Below are 17,953 nucleotides of genomic sequence, written 5' to 3'. Positions count from 1 at the left end.
GACGAAGATAGAGAGGGACAAAGGGGGAATAGCACTTCCAGATGTCAAACTATTTTATAAAGAAGCAGTCATCAAAACCATTTGGTATTGGTTAAAAAACAGAGAGACAGATCAATGGAACAAACTAGAAGGGAAGATCAGAAACAACTGAACTCAATAACCCAGTGTTCAATAAAGCAGAAAACAAATTATTTAAGAAAGAACTCATTTGATAAAAACTACTTGGAAAACAGGAAAGCAGTCAGGTAGAAATTATGTTTAGACCAACACCTTACACACACTAAATTCTAAATAGATACATGATCTTAATATTAAAGATCATCCTATTAAAAAATAGAAGAAAGCGTATCATATACCTCTTATAGCTATGGGTAGGAGATGTATTCTTAATCAAACAAGGTATAGAGGCAATTACAAAAGATAAAATAGGCAACTTGCATAAAACTGAAAAACTTTTATACAGACAAAATGAACCTAGGATAAAAGGAAAAGAGGTCAAATGGGAAGAGATCTTTATATCAAATTTCTCAGGTAAGAGTTTGGCATCTAAGACATATAAACAATTATTATATATATAAAACCATTAATTATACCCCAATAAATAAATAGATATGAACAAAAGGTTATGAACAAAAAGTTCTCAAAAGAAGAATTTCTAAGTATTAACGACCATGTAAAAGAATGCTTCAAATTACTATAAATAAGAGAAATTCAAATCAAAATAACCCTAAGGTTTTACCTCCCACCCTGCAAATTGGCATAATGACAAAAATTTTAGTAGTTAATGTTGGAAGGGTGGTAGGAAGATTGGTACGCTGATGCTTTGTTGGTGGAGCTACAAATTGGTATGACCACTTTGGAAAACAATTTGGAATTATCTTAATGAAATGACTAAAATGTCCATACTCTTTGACTCAGAAATTACATTACTGAATTTATATCCCAAAGAAGCCATTGATAAGAAGAAAATTCCCATATGTGCAAAAATATTTATAGAAGTATTCTTTGAAATAACAAAAATTTAGAAGCAAAGTTAGATGTCCATAATCGGGGAATAGCTAAGCAAATTGTGATATAGGAATATAATGGAATGTTATTGTACTATAAGAAACTATGTATGTGGTGGATTTGAAGAAGCATGACACATGAACTGATGTAGAGTGAAGTAAGCAGAGCCAAGAAAACCATATACACAATACCTACAACAATGTAAATTGAAGGAATATCCACACACAAAGAAATCAAAAGTGAATGTTGCAAAATTATAAAGAACAAACAAAGTGGAAAGAAGAGATATGAGAGGATATCTCCAACCCAATTCTTTTTTTTTTTTTTAAGCAATCAGGGTTAAGTAACTTGCTCAAGGTTACACGGCCAGGTGTTTCTGGGTGGGGGCTAAGTGTCTCAGCCCGGGATTCGATCTCCAGGTCTTCTCAACACTGGAGCCGGTGCTCTTACTCGTTGTGCTACCTGGCCGCCCCCCAACCCAATTCTTTATGGAGGTGGAAGGTACAAAGGTCATTTGAACACGTTTTCAGACTTTTTCAATGTATTAATCAGTCATTCCTATTTTTCCCTCTTTTTATATTCTTTGACTTAAAAAATACTATTTTTTTATTTGGGATGGCTCTCTGGGGAGAAAGAAAGATATTGAGCAAGGTTATGATGTTGCAAAAAATCCAGAAGATATCAATAAAAACTTATTTTAAAAAAGAAAAAGTAGACCTAATATTTAGTCTTATCCAACTCTACCCTTCACTCACTTTAGGTAAGTCACTCAAATTCTCTTGTTATAAATTTCCTTATTAATGACAATGGGGAGTGGGGAGTCTAAAATTACCAAATGATTATACCCATCCCTATACAGAATATCCCTAAAATCTTGATGCAGATTTAATCTTTTTTTTTTTTTGAGAGGCAATGGGGTGAAGTGACTTGCCCAGGATTACACAGCTAGTAAGTATCAAGTGTCTGAAATCAGACTTGAACTCAGGTACTCCTGAATACTCCATCTAGCTGTCCCCATATTAAATCTTTAAAGCTTAAACCAAGGTGCCATAGGGATTAAATGAGACTAAATTTATGAAGGACTTTGGATCTGATAGAAAAAATATTCCTGGAACCTAAGTTATTTTTTTTTTTTACTTTAATCTACTATCTACTAAGATAGAATTTCATAGAATTTCAGAGACGTAAGGTGATATAGTCCAACATATACCTGAAGCAGGAATCTTCTCTTCACCTTCTCTGACCAGTAGTCATAAAGTCTTCACTTGAAGACCTCTCGTGTTAGGGAATTTGCTATATCCTACAGTAACCCACTGATCCTTTTTTCCTCTGAAGTATGTCTGATATCTACCACCTCCTCTGTATACCTCTTACTAAACCTTAGTTTGGATCAGACTCATATGGTAGAAAAAAAATTACCTTGGAGGCTGACTGCAAAATAGATTGGAAGAAGACTTGAGGAGGAAGACTCATTGGAAAGTTATTAACAATAGTACAGTTAAGAGTTGATAAGGGCCTTAATTAGGGCATTGTCTTTGTCAGTAGTAAAAAGGGGATGTCTAGGAAAGATATGAAGGTAGAGCAAAAGCCTACTGGGGTTTGCAACCCCATAGCATCAATGCTGCAAAACTTTAAACTGCCAATGCCAGAGAGAATAGCACTGCAAAACTCTGATTGCCTGTGCTGGACTAGAGAACTGAGGAACAGAGGAAGTGGGAGGACAGATCACCAGAACAAGATACCCTGCATGTCTCTGTATGTGGGGGCTATGCAGCACTCCTCTAAACCTGAGAGAAAGAACACAGCATCCATCTAGGGCTACTTCTGACAAATCAAAAGGGACTTGAGGCAGGGACATAGACTGGTAAATCATGAATTGTCCAGCTTAGGAGGATGTTGAGGTGCTTTGAGATCAAGTCCCCAAGGAAACCACCCTTGGAAGGGATAGTCAGAAAGTAAATAGGGGAAAATTGGGGCAGAGAGAGAGGGCTGAAATTACCAAAGCTCTCAGGAAGAAAAAAGTACAAAGACCTTGAACATAAGTAGATAAACCAACATTTAAGAAATTAACAACAGAAAGAAATATGGCCTCCAGACTTAATAAATGAATTTAGGCATCTATAAATAAATATTGGAAAACAGGAAAATGATCCAGTAATTGATGAGACAGAAGACCCTATGGAATGTGAGGAGAAAATGGAATCACAACACACTGTTCCTCACTTGTTCAAAAGAGAAAAACTATAAGAGCAGAAATTATGGCCTGTAGAGCAAAAATAATGGGTAAAATAGAAAAACTGGAATCTATGATGGCAAATCTCACCAAAGAAATAAGAGAACAAATGATAGAAAATGTAAATGTATTTATTGTCTAAAATTCCCCCCCCCCCCCCCCGTTTTCTTTAAAGCAATCGGGGTTAAGTAACTTGCTCAAGGTTACACAGCCAGTTATTTATGGGTGTGGTGCTAAGTATCTGAGCCCAGATTCGATCCAGGTCATCCCGACTCTGGGGCCTGTGCTCTTACTTGCTGAGCCACCTGGCTGCTTCTAAGCAATTGGGGTTAAGTAACTTGCTCAAGGTTACATGGCCAGGTGTTTCTGGGTGGGTGCTAAGTGTCTGAGCCCGGGATTCGATCTCCAGGTCATCCTGACACTGGAGCCGGTGCTCTCACTCGCTGTGCTACCTGGCCGCCCCAAATTTCCCCCTTTTAATTCTGTATCTTGCAATGACATTAATAACTGTAAGAACTAACTCAACTTAATTGATTAGGAAGGAGGAAGTAGCAAAAGTGGCAGTAGGGTGCAAGAATTCAGGCATGATGAATGATGTAGAAAATCCATGGATAATTAAGAGTAGACATCCATGACTTTCTAGTGTCACTGAAAATAAACTTTTATCTTTAATTTTTCCCATATCAAAACTGGCCAATTCATTGCTTTCCTCATAGAAAATTAATTTATGGGTTAAAGTTTTAAAGTTTTGCTCTGACAAGAGTGATATGAGTTGCACTGCTTACATTCCTACATGGAAAGATGATATTTGTAACTCATGAGACTTTTCTCAGTATTAGAGTAGTTGAAGGAGAGAGAGAGAGAGAGACAGAGAGAGAGAGAGAGACAGAGAGAGAGACAGGGAGAGAGAGAGAGAGACAGAGAGAGAGAGAGAGAGAGAGACAGAGAGAGAGACAGAGAGACAGAGAGAGAGACAGAGAGACAGAGACAGAGAGACAGAGACAGAGAGACAGAGGGCACAGGGTGAGTTGAATATGAAGGGATGATATCTAAAAAATAAAATTAAGGTGTGAGAGAGGAATATATTGGAAGAAGGAGAAAGGGAGGGATAGAATAGGGTAAATTATCTCACATAAAAGAGACAAGAAAAAGCTTTAACAATGGAGGGGAAGGGGGGGAGGTGAGAGGCAATGAGTGAACCTTACTCTCATAGGATTTGGCTTAAGGAGGGAATAACATACACTCTCAATTGGGTATTTTACCCTTCAGGAAAGTAGGGGGGAAGGGGATGGGGGGGATGATAGAAGGGAGGACAGATTGGGGGAGGGAGTAGTTGGAAGCAAACACTTTTCAAAAGGGACAGAATCAAAGGAGAGAACAGAATAAATGGGGAGTGGGATAGGATGGAGGGAAATACAGTTAGTCTTTTACAACAATAACTACTATGGAAGTGTTTTGCATGACTACACATGTATAACCTATGTCGAATTGCTTGCCTTCTCGATGAGGGTGGGTGGGGAGAAAAGAAGGGAGAGAATTTGGAACTCAAAGTTTTAAAAACAAATGTTAATAAATTGTTTTCACATGCAACTGGGAAATAACATATACAGTCAATGGAATATAGAAATCTATCTTGCCCTACAAGAAAGTGAAGGGGAAGGAGATGGGGGCGGGGAGTGATAAAGGGGATGGCAGACTGTGGGAGGGGGTAATCAGACTGCATGTCATCTTGGGGTGGAGTGTAGGGGAGAGATGGGGAGAATATTTGGAACTCAAAATCTTGTGGAAATGAATTTCGAACTAAAATAAATAACAATTTAAAAAAGTGACATGGGCAGTTTTTCTTTCTTTTATCATAAACTGTAAAAAGACTTACAAAAGGCTTTAAAAATTAAGTAGAGCCTTGCCCAGGACATAAAAAATAGGCAATCAAGTGTGGTGTTAATTTTTAGAGTAAGGGTTCAAACTTTTGTGTCATGAAAGCTTTGGGCAATCTGAAGAAACCTATGGATTCCTCAGGAAAAAAAAGAAAAGTTTATTTTAATTCATTATTGAAGAAAATACTAAGTTTAAGTTATAAGTTAGTAAAAATAAAGATATATTTTTCCTATCCAAGTTCATGAACCCCTATATCGTGATCCACCGTTTCTCTTTCTAGTGCCATGGAGATCCCAGCTCTAGGCTAATAAAAGTGTCCATGGACCCCAGTTTAAGAACTCCTGCTCTAAGTGGATGGCTTCAAATGAGAGAAGAGATGGGAAATCTCATGTATCTGGCCTCTTTTTTGGGCAGATGTTGCTGATAAAAATATTTTTTAAAAAATTAATTGAAAGCATACTCTCTGTTGGGGAAAAAATATGGAATCTTATGTGTGAACCAAGTTTTGCTCAACCATATTCATGGTAAAAAAAAACGGACAATCTTTGTCAGTAGAATAGTCGATATCCTTTCAAGGAAAAATTGGCACTAATACCACCAACAGAAAGTAATCTGGGACAAATATCTTACAAATCTCAAGTCACAATCCAATCACAAAATTTGTGATCACTCATAGTAGTCATTTATTATAAGGAACAGCCTGAAAAAAGTGTGATCTGAATTTTTATCCTATCTCTGTGGAACTGATATTCCTCAAACATAGATCAGACAATATCAATCTTCCCATCCCCCTTATGTAAAAAATCTCCAATGATTCCTTATTGCCCTAAAGATAAAATACAAAAATCCCAATCTTGACACTTAAAGCCCTCTACAATCTGACTTTAATTTACCTTTTCAATTTTATTTCACGTAATTTTCCTTTACACATTCTCTGTTCCAGTAAAACCAGACCATTTACCATTCCCCTGTACATGATAGTTTTATTTTTGTTTAGTCATTCAGTTTTCTTGGAAGAGATCCTGTAGTTGTTTGCCATTTCTTTCTCCAGTTCATTTCACAGATGAGGAAACCGAGGCAAACAGGATTAAGTGACTTGCCCTGGGACACACAGCTAATAAATGTCTGAGGCTAGATTTGAACTCATGAAACAGGATTAAGTGACTTGTCCTGGGACGCACAGCTAATAAATGTCTGAGGCTAGATTTGAACTCAAGGCTTCCTGACTCCAGGCCAGGGTACTCTAACCACTGCACCCCCTAGCAGGTACTTAATGTTTGCTGTACCAATTCGAGTCATAGGAATTCACTGGATTTTGAACTGGTATCTCAAAGATCATTGAGTCCAATACCCCTTTCTTTTACAAATGAAGAAACTGAATCCCAGAGAGTTGAATTTATTTTCCAATAAGTAAGAAGGAGAAGGGCCAGGCTCTGAATCCAGCTCCTCTGACTCCAAATCCAGGATATTTTCCTCTCTAACTCACTGCAATCCCATGAGCTTCTCTCTCATTTTCTCCCTATATCTCAAAAGCAAAACACAACAAAAAACAAAGCAAAATAAAAAGTAAAACAAAAACAACAAAACTTCTCAGCCCTGCTAATTCTCAAGCTATTGTCTATGTCCTCCCCCTTCGCTTGGGAATATTTGGAAAAATTGCTCTATGCTTGTTGGCTCTACCAATGAATTCCTCAACCCTTTGCAATCCTGTCTTCAGCCTTCTACTGAAACTTCACTCCCAGCTCACTAATGACCTTGTAATTGCCAATCCTAATGGCCTCTTCTTGGATCTCAAACTCTGAGTTTTCTGCTCCATTTGACAATGTTAACCACGCTTTTCCAGCATGTTTATGATAACCTCTTCTTTCTTACCTTTTGTGAGGCTGTTCTCTATCCTGGGTCTACTCCTATCTTTCAGATGGCTCTCTTCTCAAGTCTTCTTCACTGGTATCTTCTAGATTCATTGCTATTTCCTTTCTATATAAATGGTTCCTCAGACTATAACTCTAGAACTGTCTTTTTCCTGTCTGAGTTCCACATATCCCACTGCTCACTGGACATCTATCTGCTCTTCGATGTTTCAACCACATTTCAAACTCACTATGGGCAAACATGCTCTTCCTTCTAACTTTCCTATTTCTCTTGATGGTACTGCTGTTTTCCTAATTACTTCAGGCACTAGCATTTAGGGGAACCATAAAAGGCTAGTCGAAAAAAACAAGGCTTCACACTGACAATCGCATATAGTAGGCTGTTTGTTAAATAAATGAATGGAGACAGAGAGAAAAGTCTGATTTACTATGGCTTGCTGTAACATGGTTTTAGTTCCGTTACTTCCCCCAACCCAACACCCAGCATTATAAAGAGGTCCTGTATTTGGGATGCTGACATTTACATAAGTTTCTGAACTCTATTGTTTAATTTTTTTTTTTTTACAAAACATTCTAATAAAAACATGGAATCAGAAAGCTATACTATAAAATTTCACCCAACACTAAAGATTAACTTGTGTTCTCCACTGTGGGTACTAGGCAATACCTTAAGATTTAGCCCCAGAGACAGTTTATGAGATCAGCAATCCTTCAGCTGGGAGCTGGTTTTGTTTGTTTTATATTAATTTATTAATTTTATATTAACTGAAAACACAGATAATATCCCTTACAGAAGGGCAGAAAACTTTATAGATTAGGGAGATAAAGTAGGATAAAGGAAACGTCAGATAAGAGCACAAATAGAATAATGTAAATTTAAAAGCATCCACATGATTCAAATATAGTTGAGCCCCAAGGAGGTCAAGGCATAGAAAACCCAAAACATTCCCCTCGTTATGTTTGGCACTATTAAACAAAACAAAACAAAACTGGAAACAAGAAGAACCTATCATTTGGAGAATAGCTAAACAAGTCAGAATTTTGTAGCTAAATATTATTTTTCCCAAGAGAAATAATAAATATGAGGAATTCAGAGAAACAAGGGAAGACTTATAAGAGGCAGGCTTAAATAAGCAGAACAACTGAGTACAATAATGCAAACCAACATAACCCCCAAAAGCAATTGAGGTCAGATTAATTAAGATGATCAATCCTGGTGATGGGCTATAGGTTCTGGGAACCCCCTTGAACTCTCCTGAATTTTCCCACTTAATCTGGCCTTTTGATGCCCAGATCTGATACCCTTAACCTAGTCAAGTCCTCCATTGTCTGTTACCCCAGGAGTGCTTCCAGCTACTTCCTACCCTTGATCCCATCAAAATCCCATTCTCTTGGTTCCTGGGAATCTGTCACCCCAGTCTCATCAAGACCTTCCTTAGACCTCTCCTCTAGTCACTCCAGACTACTTGACCATCCCTAGATCCCTCCCACAGTCTTCTGTATATAAGATCCATCTTGCCTCCATGAAGGTGCTCAGATTCAATCTAGCAGAGATTCAATCTGGCCCGCTTCTCAATACAAGCATCACACATGCTCAGGCTCCTTAAGAGTCTACCCAATATGGCGAATCTTTAATAAATTTTGCTTTTCTTTGACTGAAAAAAGGTTTGAGTTGAATTCATTAGACAGAACCCAGTGTGTTGGGATTTTGGGGTCCTGAGTACCCCTAAACATAAACCTCAACTCTGGTCTCCGATAAGAGAGGACAAAACAATTTCCCCCTCTCAGTAAGGAAGTGGGGATACAGACTGTGGAATGCTGTATGCACTATTCAATATAGTAATTTCACCAGTAAGTTTTGCTTAGCTGCTTTTCTTTGTTATGAAGAATAACTTATTGGAGGTTGGGGGAGGAGCAAGTGTGCCAGGAAATTCCCGAAATTTAAAATATAAAGATGTCAATTAAACTTAAAAAAGAGATTTAGCTTACCTGTGGGCCAGTCCCTGGCTTCAAATGAAAACCAAAAACAAGTTCAAGGTTTACAACTTTTTCTTCATTTTCTTCTAGTTCACCGGCAGAACCCTAAAATAAAGGCACAGAGAACCACATAATCAGGGGTTATTGTTTTGTACTTTTATACCTCGAGAGAAGGGAATGTCTCACTAATTTAGTAAAGGTTTCTTTTCCTGTCTGCTATCTCACTTCTAGCATTATTGGGATTCCCTAGGGAATTTGGTTATACAATGCAAGGGAAATAACATATTCTAAGTTTTTGAGAATCTGTCAAAATACATTCTCTCTTGCACTCAAAGGTGAATGTCACTGTCTTATTTTTCAGAGAAAAATTTAAGAACTTCACGTGCCACTGAGGATGCAGTTAGCACATTGAGATGTATTGTGGGACTTCACCTTGACAGTTTCCCCATGTTCAAGGCGTTTATGAACTATTTCCACTTACCTGTTATGTAGCAGTCAGAGAGAACATGGTGGGACTGCAAAACAGACTGATCCTAGTGAGGGTTTCCCATGTGAGATTATCAGAATGTTAGCATAGAAAATGGAGAAACTTTAGGGAATTAGAGGAAGAGCTTTCATGACACGTCTCTCTGAATAAGATTTTCAGCAAAGATGTGAGTTTACTTTGGGCATATTCAATAGGGCAGGTTTTAATTACATCCACTAAATAGCAACACAGAAATCTGACTGATGATATTCAAAAGGTCAAGAATGAGGTTATGCCACAGGTTCCTGAGCAGGTGATGCTACAGGGACCTTCTGTGAGATTTCCTTCAGGAACCTGGATATTGGGCAAAGGCCTTCTGGAGAAAGACCAAGGTCTTTAACTACAAGTGTTAATACTTAGATTTCATAAGTTGAGAAATGTTATCCTTATCATGAATATGGTGTTAATCTTTCAACCTGCAGGTGTCAAGGGTGTTTTAATGACAAACTTTTAAAACTTCACTCAAAGAGTCTTTTGTTTAGTGGAGATAACTTTTTTTTTCACCGAGGTCAATCTAGTAAGACTTCAAACACACTTTTACCGACATTGGCAGACTGAGGCATGTATGTGACAGGTGCATGGGCTCCAACTGTTTCCTGGGTCAGTAACTGTAGGTTTACCTTCAGGCCTATTTACTGTTCTCTTCCTCTGATAAGACCACCCACCCCCATATCCCAACTCTAGGCATTTTCACTTATATCCTCCATGCCTGGATTTCTCTCCCTCCTCATCTGTGTCTCCTGGCTTTCTTCAAGTTCTTGCTAAAATTCCAACTTTTACACAAGACTTTCCCGAACCACATTAATGCTAGTGCCTTCCTTTTGTTGAATATTTCCAGATTATGCGGTACATATCTTGTCTGTACATAGTTGTTTTCAGGTCGTTTCCCCCATTAGACTGTGAGTACCTTGACAGCAGAGACTGTCTTTTGCCTTTCTTCGTATACCCCAGTGATACATTAGTGATAGATTAGAGCAGTGCCTGGCTTAGCATATAATAGGTGTCTAATAAATGCTGGCTAAATTGACAAGATCTTTAGCAAAAAAAGATTTCACTTACCTTCATTAGTGGTGGAAAGTGAAATAAATTGAGGTAATCATTTGTTAATTTCTCAATGGCTGACTGTAAAAAAAAAAACCCAAAATTAATCAAATTAATCATGTGCCTGTTACCCAGGATCCCATAGTAATAAGATCATGATTAAAGGCAATAGTGCATATAAAGACCAAAGGCTTTCAGGCAAACTCTAATCCTGTAGGGAATCTCACATTCAACATATTCAACATTCAAGAGACATTCAACACAATATATTTTATTATCTAAAGTAGTATCCAAAGAGATAGACCATGTGATAGAGTGGATTTAAAAAACAAAACAAAACAAAACAAAAAAAACAACTGACTGCAGGACCATTAGGAAGAGAGTTCATTATTCCCTCAAGCTGGCTCTGTGATCTGGGGCAAGTAACTTAACCCCCCAGGGTTCTAAGCATTTATCTGAATTTAAAAGTCACAGAGATAGGTATTTCCTACTTGGGAGGTCCCAGTATCACCTTATCCTATTCCAAAGAAGTATGAATGGTTTGCACTTATTTAGTAAAACATGAAGATGTACGAAGGACAAGGACGGGCAACATCAAGCTAAGAAATAAAGAAAATATTCTTGCAGGTATTGTCAGGGCAGCTGCGAGCAGCCAGGTCCCTGTTTGGTGCATGCAGGCTGCAAAACAGCAACAATGTGCATGAACATCGCATCAGTGACTATTTACCGAGGCTCAAATTCCATTAAATAGCTTATTGTATTTTAAGGACTTTCATGTGGATATGTCCAAAGCTCTCTCCCCTGAAGAAACACAAAAGATTGCTAAAGAATTTTTTTTATAGTCATCAGGTGTAATTCAATTTTTCTGTGAATAGTATATATTGTTATTCATGTAGGGAGGAAAACATACCAAATTGGGGGGGGGGCGGCAGAATTAGATGCCTTTTTTTTTTTCAAGAAAAATGAAAGCTGTTGACATTTGACAATGTAATGAATACTTATTGGTTGTTCAATTCCTATTCTACAGACCTTGTTCCTCTACATGGGAGCTTCAAGTGTACTGAGAAAGAAGGGAGCTGTGGGTAAGCTGAGAACAACCCTAGAGGAAAAGAAACAGCAAAATCCTTTGGTTCTCCTATTTCATTCGAGGAGATTCATGTATATCCCAGCTGCATGGCCTTTCTGAACCTCTAGTCATCTCTCAGAGTGAGACCAAGGGACTCAAATTCAGTTTCCTCAAATGTAAAATAAGGATCATGATTCATAGATTTAGAGTTGTTGAGGACCTTAGAAACCAACAAATCCAACCTCTTCCTTTTAAGGATGAAGAAACATAGGTAGAGAGAGGTTAAGTGACTTGTCCAAGTTCACCCAAGTAGAAGGTGGAAAAGACCTGATCCAAATCTATTTCTACTACACCATGAGGCATGCTCTTGAGGCCTCTCAAGAATGACATGATGACTCAATGATTCTAATTCTGACTGGCAGGGTGAGCACTAAGGCAAACGTGGTCTTTCAGTGCCTTCTCACCTCTTCCCCCTCCAGGACTTGTGGAGCTGATCCTCTATCCCATCCCATCAGGGCCTTCCTTTCACTCTTCCCTGTACAAGTGCTACACTGCTGAGTATTTTTTTCATTTTTAATTTTCATGCTGCTTTTTTCATTTTTAACTGGGGAGTTTTGAAGATGAAAAGTCTTCAAGTTCTCTGATGACAGAATGGCGAAGAGTAAAGCTAACATTTTTGATGGTGGGAAGTACCGCCCCTCACCCTTTCCAATCACGCTCCTCGAAATTGCCTACACTGATAGCTGGTGAAATTTGTCCAATTGTTGGCCTATGATATGTGCAAGAAACAGAAAGATTCTATTTCTGAGTCTTGTTTGGATCTCCTGCAAACTTCCTGTGCCCAGGACCATCAATATTCTGTAATTATCCCATAGCTTCTCCATTCTCTTCAGGCTTCTCTTAAAGAGAGGTGTACAACCGGTGCTGAGGGTGTTTTAAAAAAAATTAATTTCTTTCTTGAGGGTGGGCTCTTGTACAACACAATCACATGTGCATCTTGGGATCTTTGTAATACACAAAAATCACCCTTTACATAGAATGGTTAATTATGACAGTGACAGAAAGCCTCCTGATGAACAAACTGGACTTTGTTGACTCACTTCTTGAGGCTTATGTTAACACTCATTTGCTTGTACTTTATCCCAATAAGAGAAAAGAGGCTGAATTTTTGTATCATGTATATATAAATAGTATATTTGTTAGCAAGGTAAACTGTGATGCACTCATGCAAATGAGTTAATCTCCTTTGCTTATGCTCAGAAGCTACCTTAACAGTTAAGCTTTGATCAGCGCCAGGATGCAGAAAACCAAACTGAGTGGACTGGTTCTCTTTTTGCTATTAAAGGGGAATTCTCTAGAAAGAGAGTCATTGTCTATAACTGACTGGCAATTTTAAGAGCACTGGGATACCACTGGAGGTACTGTGAGAGCATCAGAACTTGATGGGAAGCTGATTCTCAGAATTTTTTCCTTTATTCTGTTGTCTAAGTACTATTCTCTTACTCCTAATGGAAAAAAAGCAATTTTGTTTTATTCTCTAAAAGAATACCCTTGAGAAGGATATCTGACAAATAATATTCATTAGCTCATAGGATTTGGGAATGGAAGGGACCTTTGGCATAAACAAATGTAATCTCTTTATTTGTCTGATGTAGAAACTGAGACCCAGAAAAATTAAGTTACTTTCCCAAGGTCACTCAAGTAGTAAGAAGCCAGGATTGTGATTTTAACAAAGGTCCTCTCATTCCAAATACAGTGCCGTACCATTATATCATGCTGTCTTTCATTTAGCTTTAACAATTAAAAAAAGAATTCTAGTAGCTAAGCTTCAGAAATCCCTAGAGGTCTTCTCAAGTTGTCTTAGAAGGACAACTGCTTTATCCCTTTATTTTTGCCCTTTTACATTCATTTTGAAGTGATGTTCTGTCTGTGCAGGAAATTTGGAGAGTCTGGACTTTTCTGACCTACTCTTCCATCTTCCCAGAATCCCCTCTTTAGTGGTTTAATTCTGAAACTCCCTACAATAGCCTTGAGTAAGAATCTTTGGAAATACATGAAGACTTTGTAATCAAACTAGATGAGTGGAGGTGGAACATTAGAATATGTGTGTTGATACCCTCTCCAGTTCAAAATCACTGAGTTATAGAATTGATCAATTTTCCTTTATGTTTTCCTTCCTAACTACTATTATTGTTGAAGGCACTACTATCTTTCAAGTCACTGAGGCTCCCAACCAAGGAGTTATGTTCAACTCCTCACCCTCTCTCACTCCCCACATCCAATCTGTTGCCAAATCTTGATTCTTTCTTCATAACATCTCTTGAGTATGTCCCCTTCTCTCCTCCATCATTGCCACCACTCTGGGGCAGGCTTTCATCACTACTAAAGTAAATCTTCTGGTTGGTCTTCCCAGCTTAAGTCTCCCCTAGCTCTGATCTATCCTCCAGTCAACTGTCAAACTGATTTTCCTGAAATGAAGATCTGACCATGTTAATGAGCCCCCCTTTCCATCTTCCTCATTCAACAAACTTCAATGGTTTCATATAACCTCTAGACTCAAATAAAAAATTCTGTTTGGCATTTAAAGCCTTTCATAACCTAGCCCTCTCCTACATATTACATTCATTTTTTTTTCTTTTTGGAGGGGAGTAGGCAGGGAAGGTGGAGTTAAGTGACATGCCCAAGGTCACATGGTTAGTATATGTTAAGTGTTTGAGGCTAGATTTGAACTCAGGTTCTCCTGACTCCAGGGCTGGTGCTCTATTCACTGTGCCACCTAGCCACCCTTTTAATTTTTTTTTTTTGCTGCTTTTCATTTTTTGAAAGATTCTGAATTCCAAATATTTTCTTCCTACTTACTTCTTGAACCCACTCCCCAAGATGTCAAGCAATCTGATATTGGGTATACATGTGCAATCATGCAAAACATAATTCCATATTAGTTATGCTGCTTACATCTTATTTCTTCCATATACTCTGCACTCCTTAATGTTCCTCACACAAGATACTTCCTCTTCTAATTCTACACATTTTTCACTGATTGTTCCCCCATTCCTCAAATTTTCTCTCCATCTCCTTCTCCTGGCTTCCTTCAAGTCCTAGCTAAAATCTTGCTTTCTGAAAGAAGTCTTTTCTGGTTCCCCTTAATGCTAGTGCCTTTCCTCTGAGATCACCTCCTATTTATTCATATCTTGTATTTACACATTTTCTTCACTAGATTGTGAGCTCCTTGAGAGGAGGTATTATGTTGTTGGTGGTGTTTTTTTGGGGGGGTGAGGTTTGACCTTTCCTCGTATCTCTAGTGCTTAGCATAGTACCCGACACACAGCAGGTACATAATAAACGCTTTTTGCTTGACTATTTCAATGTTTCAAAACTTGCTGGATGAGTCAGATTTAGCTTAGACCACTGCCCAAAATTTGGGTAGTCTCTTAATTCTAGCATTTAAACTATGATGCTTGTTGGTAATCACAGGACATGGATTCATGTTTTCAATATGTCTTATCTGAAATACCTTAATATGAATTATGTGTCCTTTAGAGATGATGCCCATGTCCTTTAAGTCCTCCTCATCGAGAAGTAGAAGCCGTTTCCCGGTGATGTTATTCTCTTTAAACAAGGTTGCATATATACTCATCTCTTCTGAAGAATCACCTAAAGCATTAGTGGAAAGCAAACAAAAGGAATCAGGCTAAACTAGGTCTCAAAGGAAACTAAATCCATGAATTAAGAAAGAATTATTCCACTTGCCTTTTCTGGTGAGTTGTTGCATCCAAAAGTACTGTGAAAGAAAGAGAGAATATAATTTTAAATGCACTTTTTTTTTTTAACACTGACATAATTTTTTTTGAAAATTTACATGGCACTGTGGTCAGGTTTAACACCAAACTACTCAGTCTATATCTATATCTATATCTACATATTTTTCCTTAAATTTGAATTTCTGGCTCTGCTTCCAAGGAAAAATGAAAGGTCTTGCCATTTGTAGTTTTAGGATTTTAAGGTTAATACTAGAGGTATTTAATGATTCTTTAAAACAATATATGTGTCTTGCTGAGGAGTTTGGGAATCTCATGGAAATTTTGTTTCTAAAGAATGTTTGGGATTTACATTTTCCACTTATTGCAAGCCATATAATATAATGTAAAAAAGAGGTGGCCCTGCAGCCATGAAGATCAAGTGCTGCCTCTGAAAACATACCAACTCCTGTGCTCTGGGCAACTCTCTAAACATTGGTTAAGAGAGAGTTTCCTTATATTATTAATGAGGTTACAGGTCTAGTCCCTATCCTTATTGAAAGAGCTAAATGTGGTTGGTACTAACCACCTAACCATCACTGAGAGAATTTACACAAGGACTTCATTAGTCCTAGAGAGGCAGAATGGAATAGTGAATACACTGCCAGGCTTGGAGGAGGAAAGACCTAGATTCAAATCCAACCTCTGCCACTTACTAGCTGTGTGATCAAGGGTGAATCACTTAAGCTCTCTGGACTTCAGCTTTTTCATCTAAGTAATGTGGATAAGACCTGTAGTCCCCATATCACAGAGTTGTTAATGAGGCTGAAATTTGTTGTTATTGTTATATGGTAGAATGGGGACAAAATGGATCGGAAGGAATGAAACTTGAATTCTAGGCCTAATCACTAATTAGTTTTGAGATCTTGGACAAATTGTTTAACCTCCCTATGACTCAGTTTCCTCCTTTGCACAATTTCTTCTAACACTAACACTATAATGGTGCAAGCTCTTATTATCAAGCAAAAACTTTCCATTTCATTCTGATTACTTTTAACCCAGTGACCTCAATGCTTTCATTTATACAGTATGTTTAAATTTGAGTTTCTAGAATGATTAATAAATACCAGAAACGATTTCATTTTTTATTGAGAATGTTTTTTTTTCTTTTTTCATAAGGGAGTTACCCAGTGTAAAAAAAACAGTTGCTAGAGAAACCTTGTAAAAGACACTGATAAAGGCTCATAACCCTGCTTGTGTCAAAGATTTTAGATGGTGCCTATTCCTCATTAACCAAAAGTAGTCTGGTCCATGATCACCAGAACTCCATATCATACCTCCAGCAGATGCTTTAGGAGTGGTAAAGGAAGAAAGTCTAGATCTCTCTACCAGTATGGTAGCCCATCCCTTTTAGGCACCGGATTATATCTTTACTATTTTTACCTTCCATCATAATGATCTCCTGAGAGTGCAGAACTGAACTCTGGGTATCTGATAGATAGCATCTAGTTAATTTTCATTATATCCCTAAGGAAAATTAATCTCTATTTGCATGTAGAGAGACCGAGGACTAAAAATACTAAGTAAGATGGCTACTCCATAGAGTTATACCTAGAAGATATATGAGATAAGATGAGTCTTTTTTTTGGACATATGGACACTTAGAAGCCCTACCCAATTTTCAGAAACCCACTGGATTCTTAGGATCTGCAGACTTTCAGAAATTCCCTTGTGGGGAGTTTAAACTAAAGATAGCAACCATGAGGCTATGTAGCTTGACAAATAGCAGGAGGGGCAGGAATACTATACAGCTGTATACTATACAGCAGAATTCCAGTCTATCCAGTTTAGCAGATCAACTCTAAAAGAATCTGCAAAAGTAGCTTAATCAGGTTTCTTAAAAACCAAAACAAACCAAAAAGATTATGGCCCCTTAGTCCTGAAGTATCCTTAGGTAGTCCCAATATATTCTTAAGGCTTTACAACCACATTCATTTATGGTTTAATCACCTTCCAGATGAGTCAATGTAAGCACGAGGTATTTGAATGGCTTCAAATGGTCTTTGATTTGCTCTTAAAGGGTCACCTTAAATCTTCAATGGATTATAATAAGAAAACTAGAAATATAAAGCTCATAGACTCACTCTTCTTTGACTACAGTATTTTCCATTTTCACTTAAATCCTTGTTGCCAACTTTATTCTAAATATGGCTAGAAAGAATTAGTGGAACTAATAAAAGATGCTTACCACATCGTCTTCTGTCCATGCACTAATCTCAAAGGATGGCAGCAGCTGCATGGGAAAAATGAAGGAGAAAAAAGTAATAATACCACTCTCTTTTGGCCTAATTCCTACTCTCAATTTTTGCCAGTCAGTTTGACTTGGTTGCTCCCTCTAGGTTTGCCTAAGTCAATATTCTTTGTCAGATCATAAGATGTATTTATGAGCATTCCATGGATTTTGACAACAGCAGTAAATAATATTCACAAAGAACTTCCTACAACTTAACAACCATATATAGAACAAAAGATGTACAGAGTAGGAATAAAGGACTTGTAGCTCACTCCTCAGTATAGAATAATCCTTCTCTATAATACTCCTTAAGAGCATTAAGA

The 17,953-nt window shown here is 37.7% G+C and overlaps 1 protein-coding gene across 2 annotated transcripts in view; it reads right to left on the bottom strand.

Annotated features, from left to right (window-relative positions):
- Positions 1-17,953, bottom strand: part of MAP3K20 (mitogen-activated protein kinase kinase kinase 20) — a 218,622-nt gene that overhangs the window by 32,015 nt on the left and 168,654 nt on the right. For both annotated transcript variants that reach the window (XM_069068421.1, XM_069068423.1), the window contains exons 12-16: positions 17,586-17,630; positions 15,351-15,381; positions 15,115-15,254; positions 10,553-10,615; positions 8,980-9,072 (exon numbers count right to left, since the gene is read on the bottom strand). In XM_069068421.1, the coding sequence (XP_068924522.1) occupies positions 8,980-9,072; positions 10,553-10,615; positions 15,115-15,254; positions 15,351-15,381; positions 17,586-17,630 (372 nt within the window). The remainder of the gene's footprint in view (positions 1-8,979; positions 9,073-10,552; positions 10,616-15,114; positions 15,255-15,350; positions 15,382-17,585; positions 17,631-17,953) is intronic.

The sequence above is a fragment of the Petaurus breviceps genome, unplaced genomic scaffold, assembly GCF_028583685.1.
Source record: "Petaurus breviceps papuanus isolate PSGF00001 unplaced genomic scaffold, PetGlider_PUasm1.0 90763, whole genome shotgun sequence".
Lineage (NCBI taxonomy): Eukaryota > Metazoa > Chordata > Mammalia > Diprotodontia > Petauridae > Petaurus > Petaurus breviceps.
Note: the sequence above shows the minus strand (reverse complement) of the source record. Positions and strands in the feature narration are given on the sequence as shown.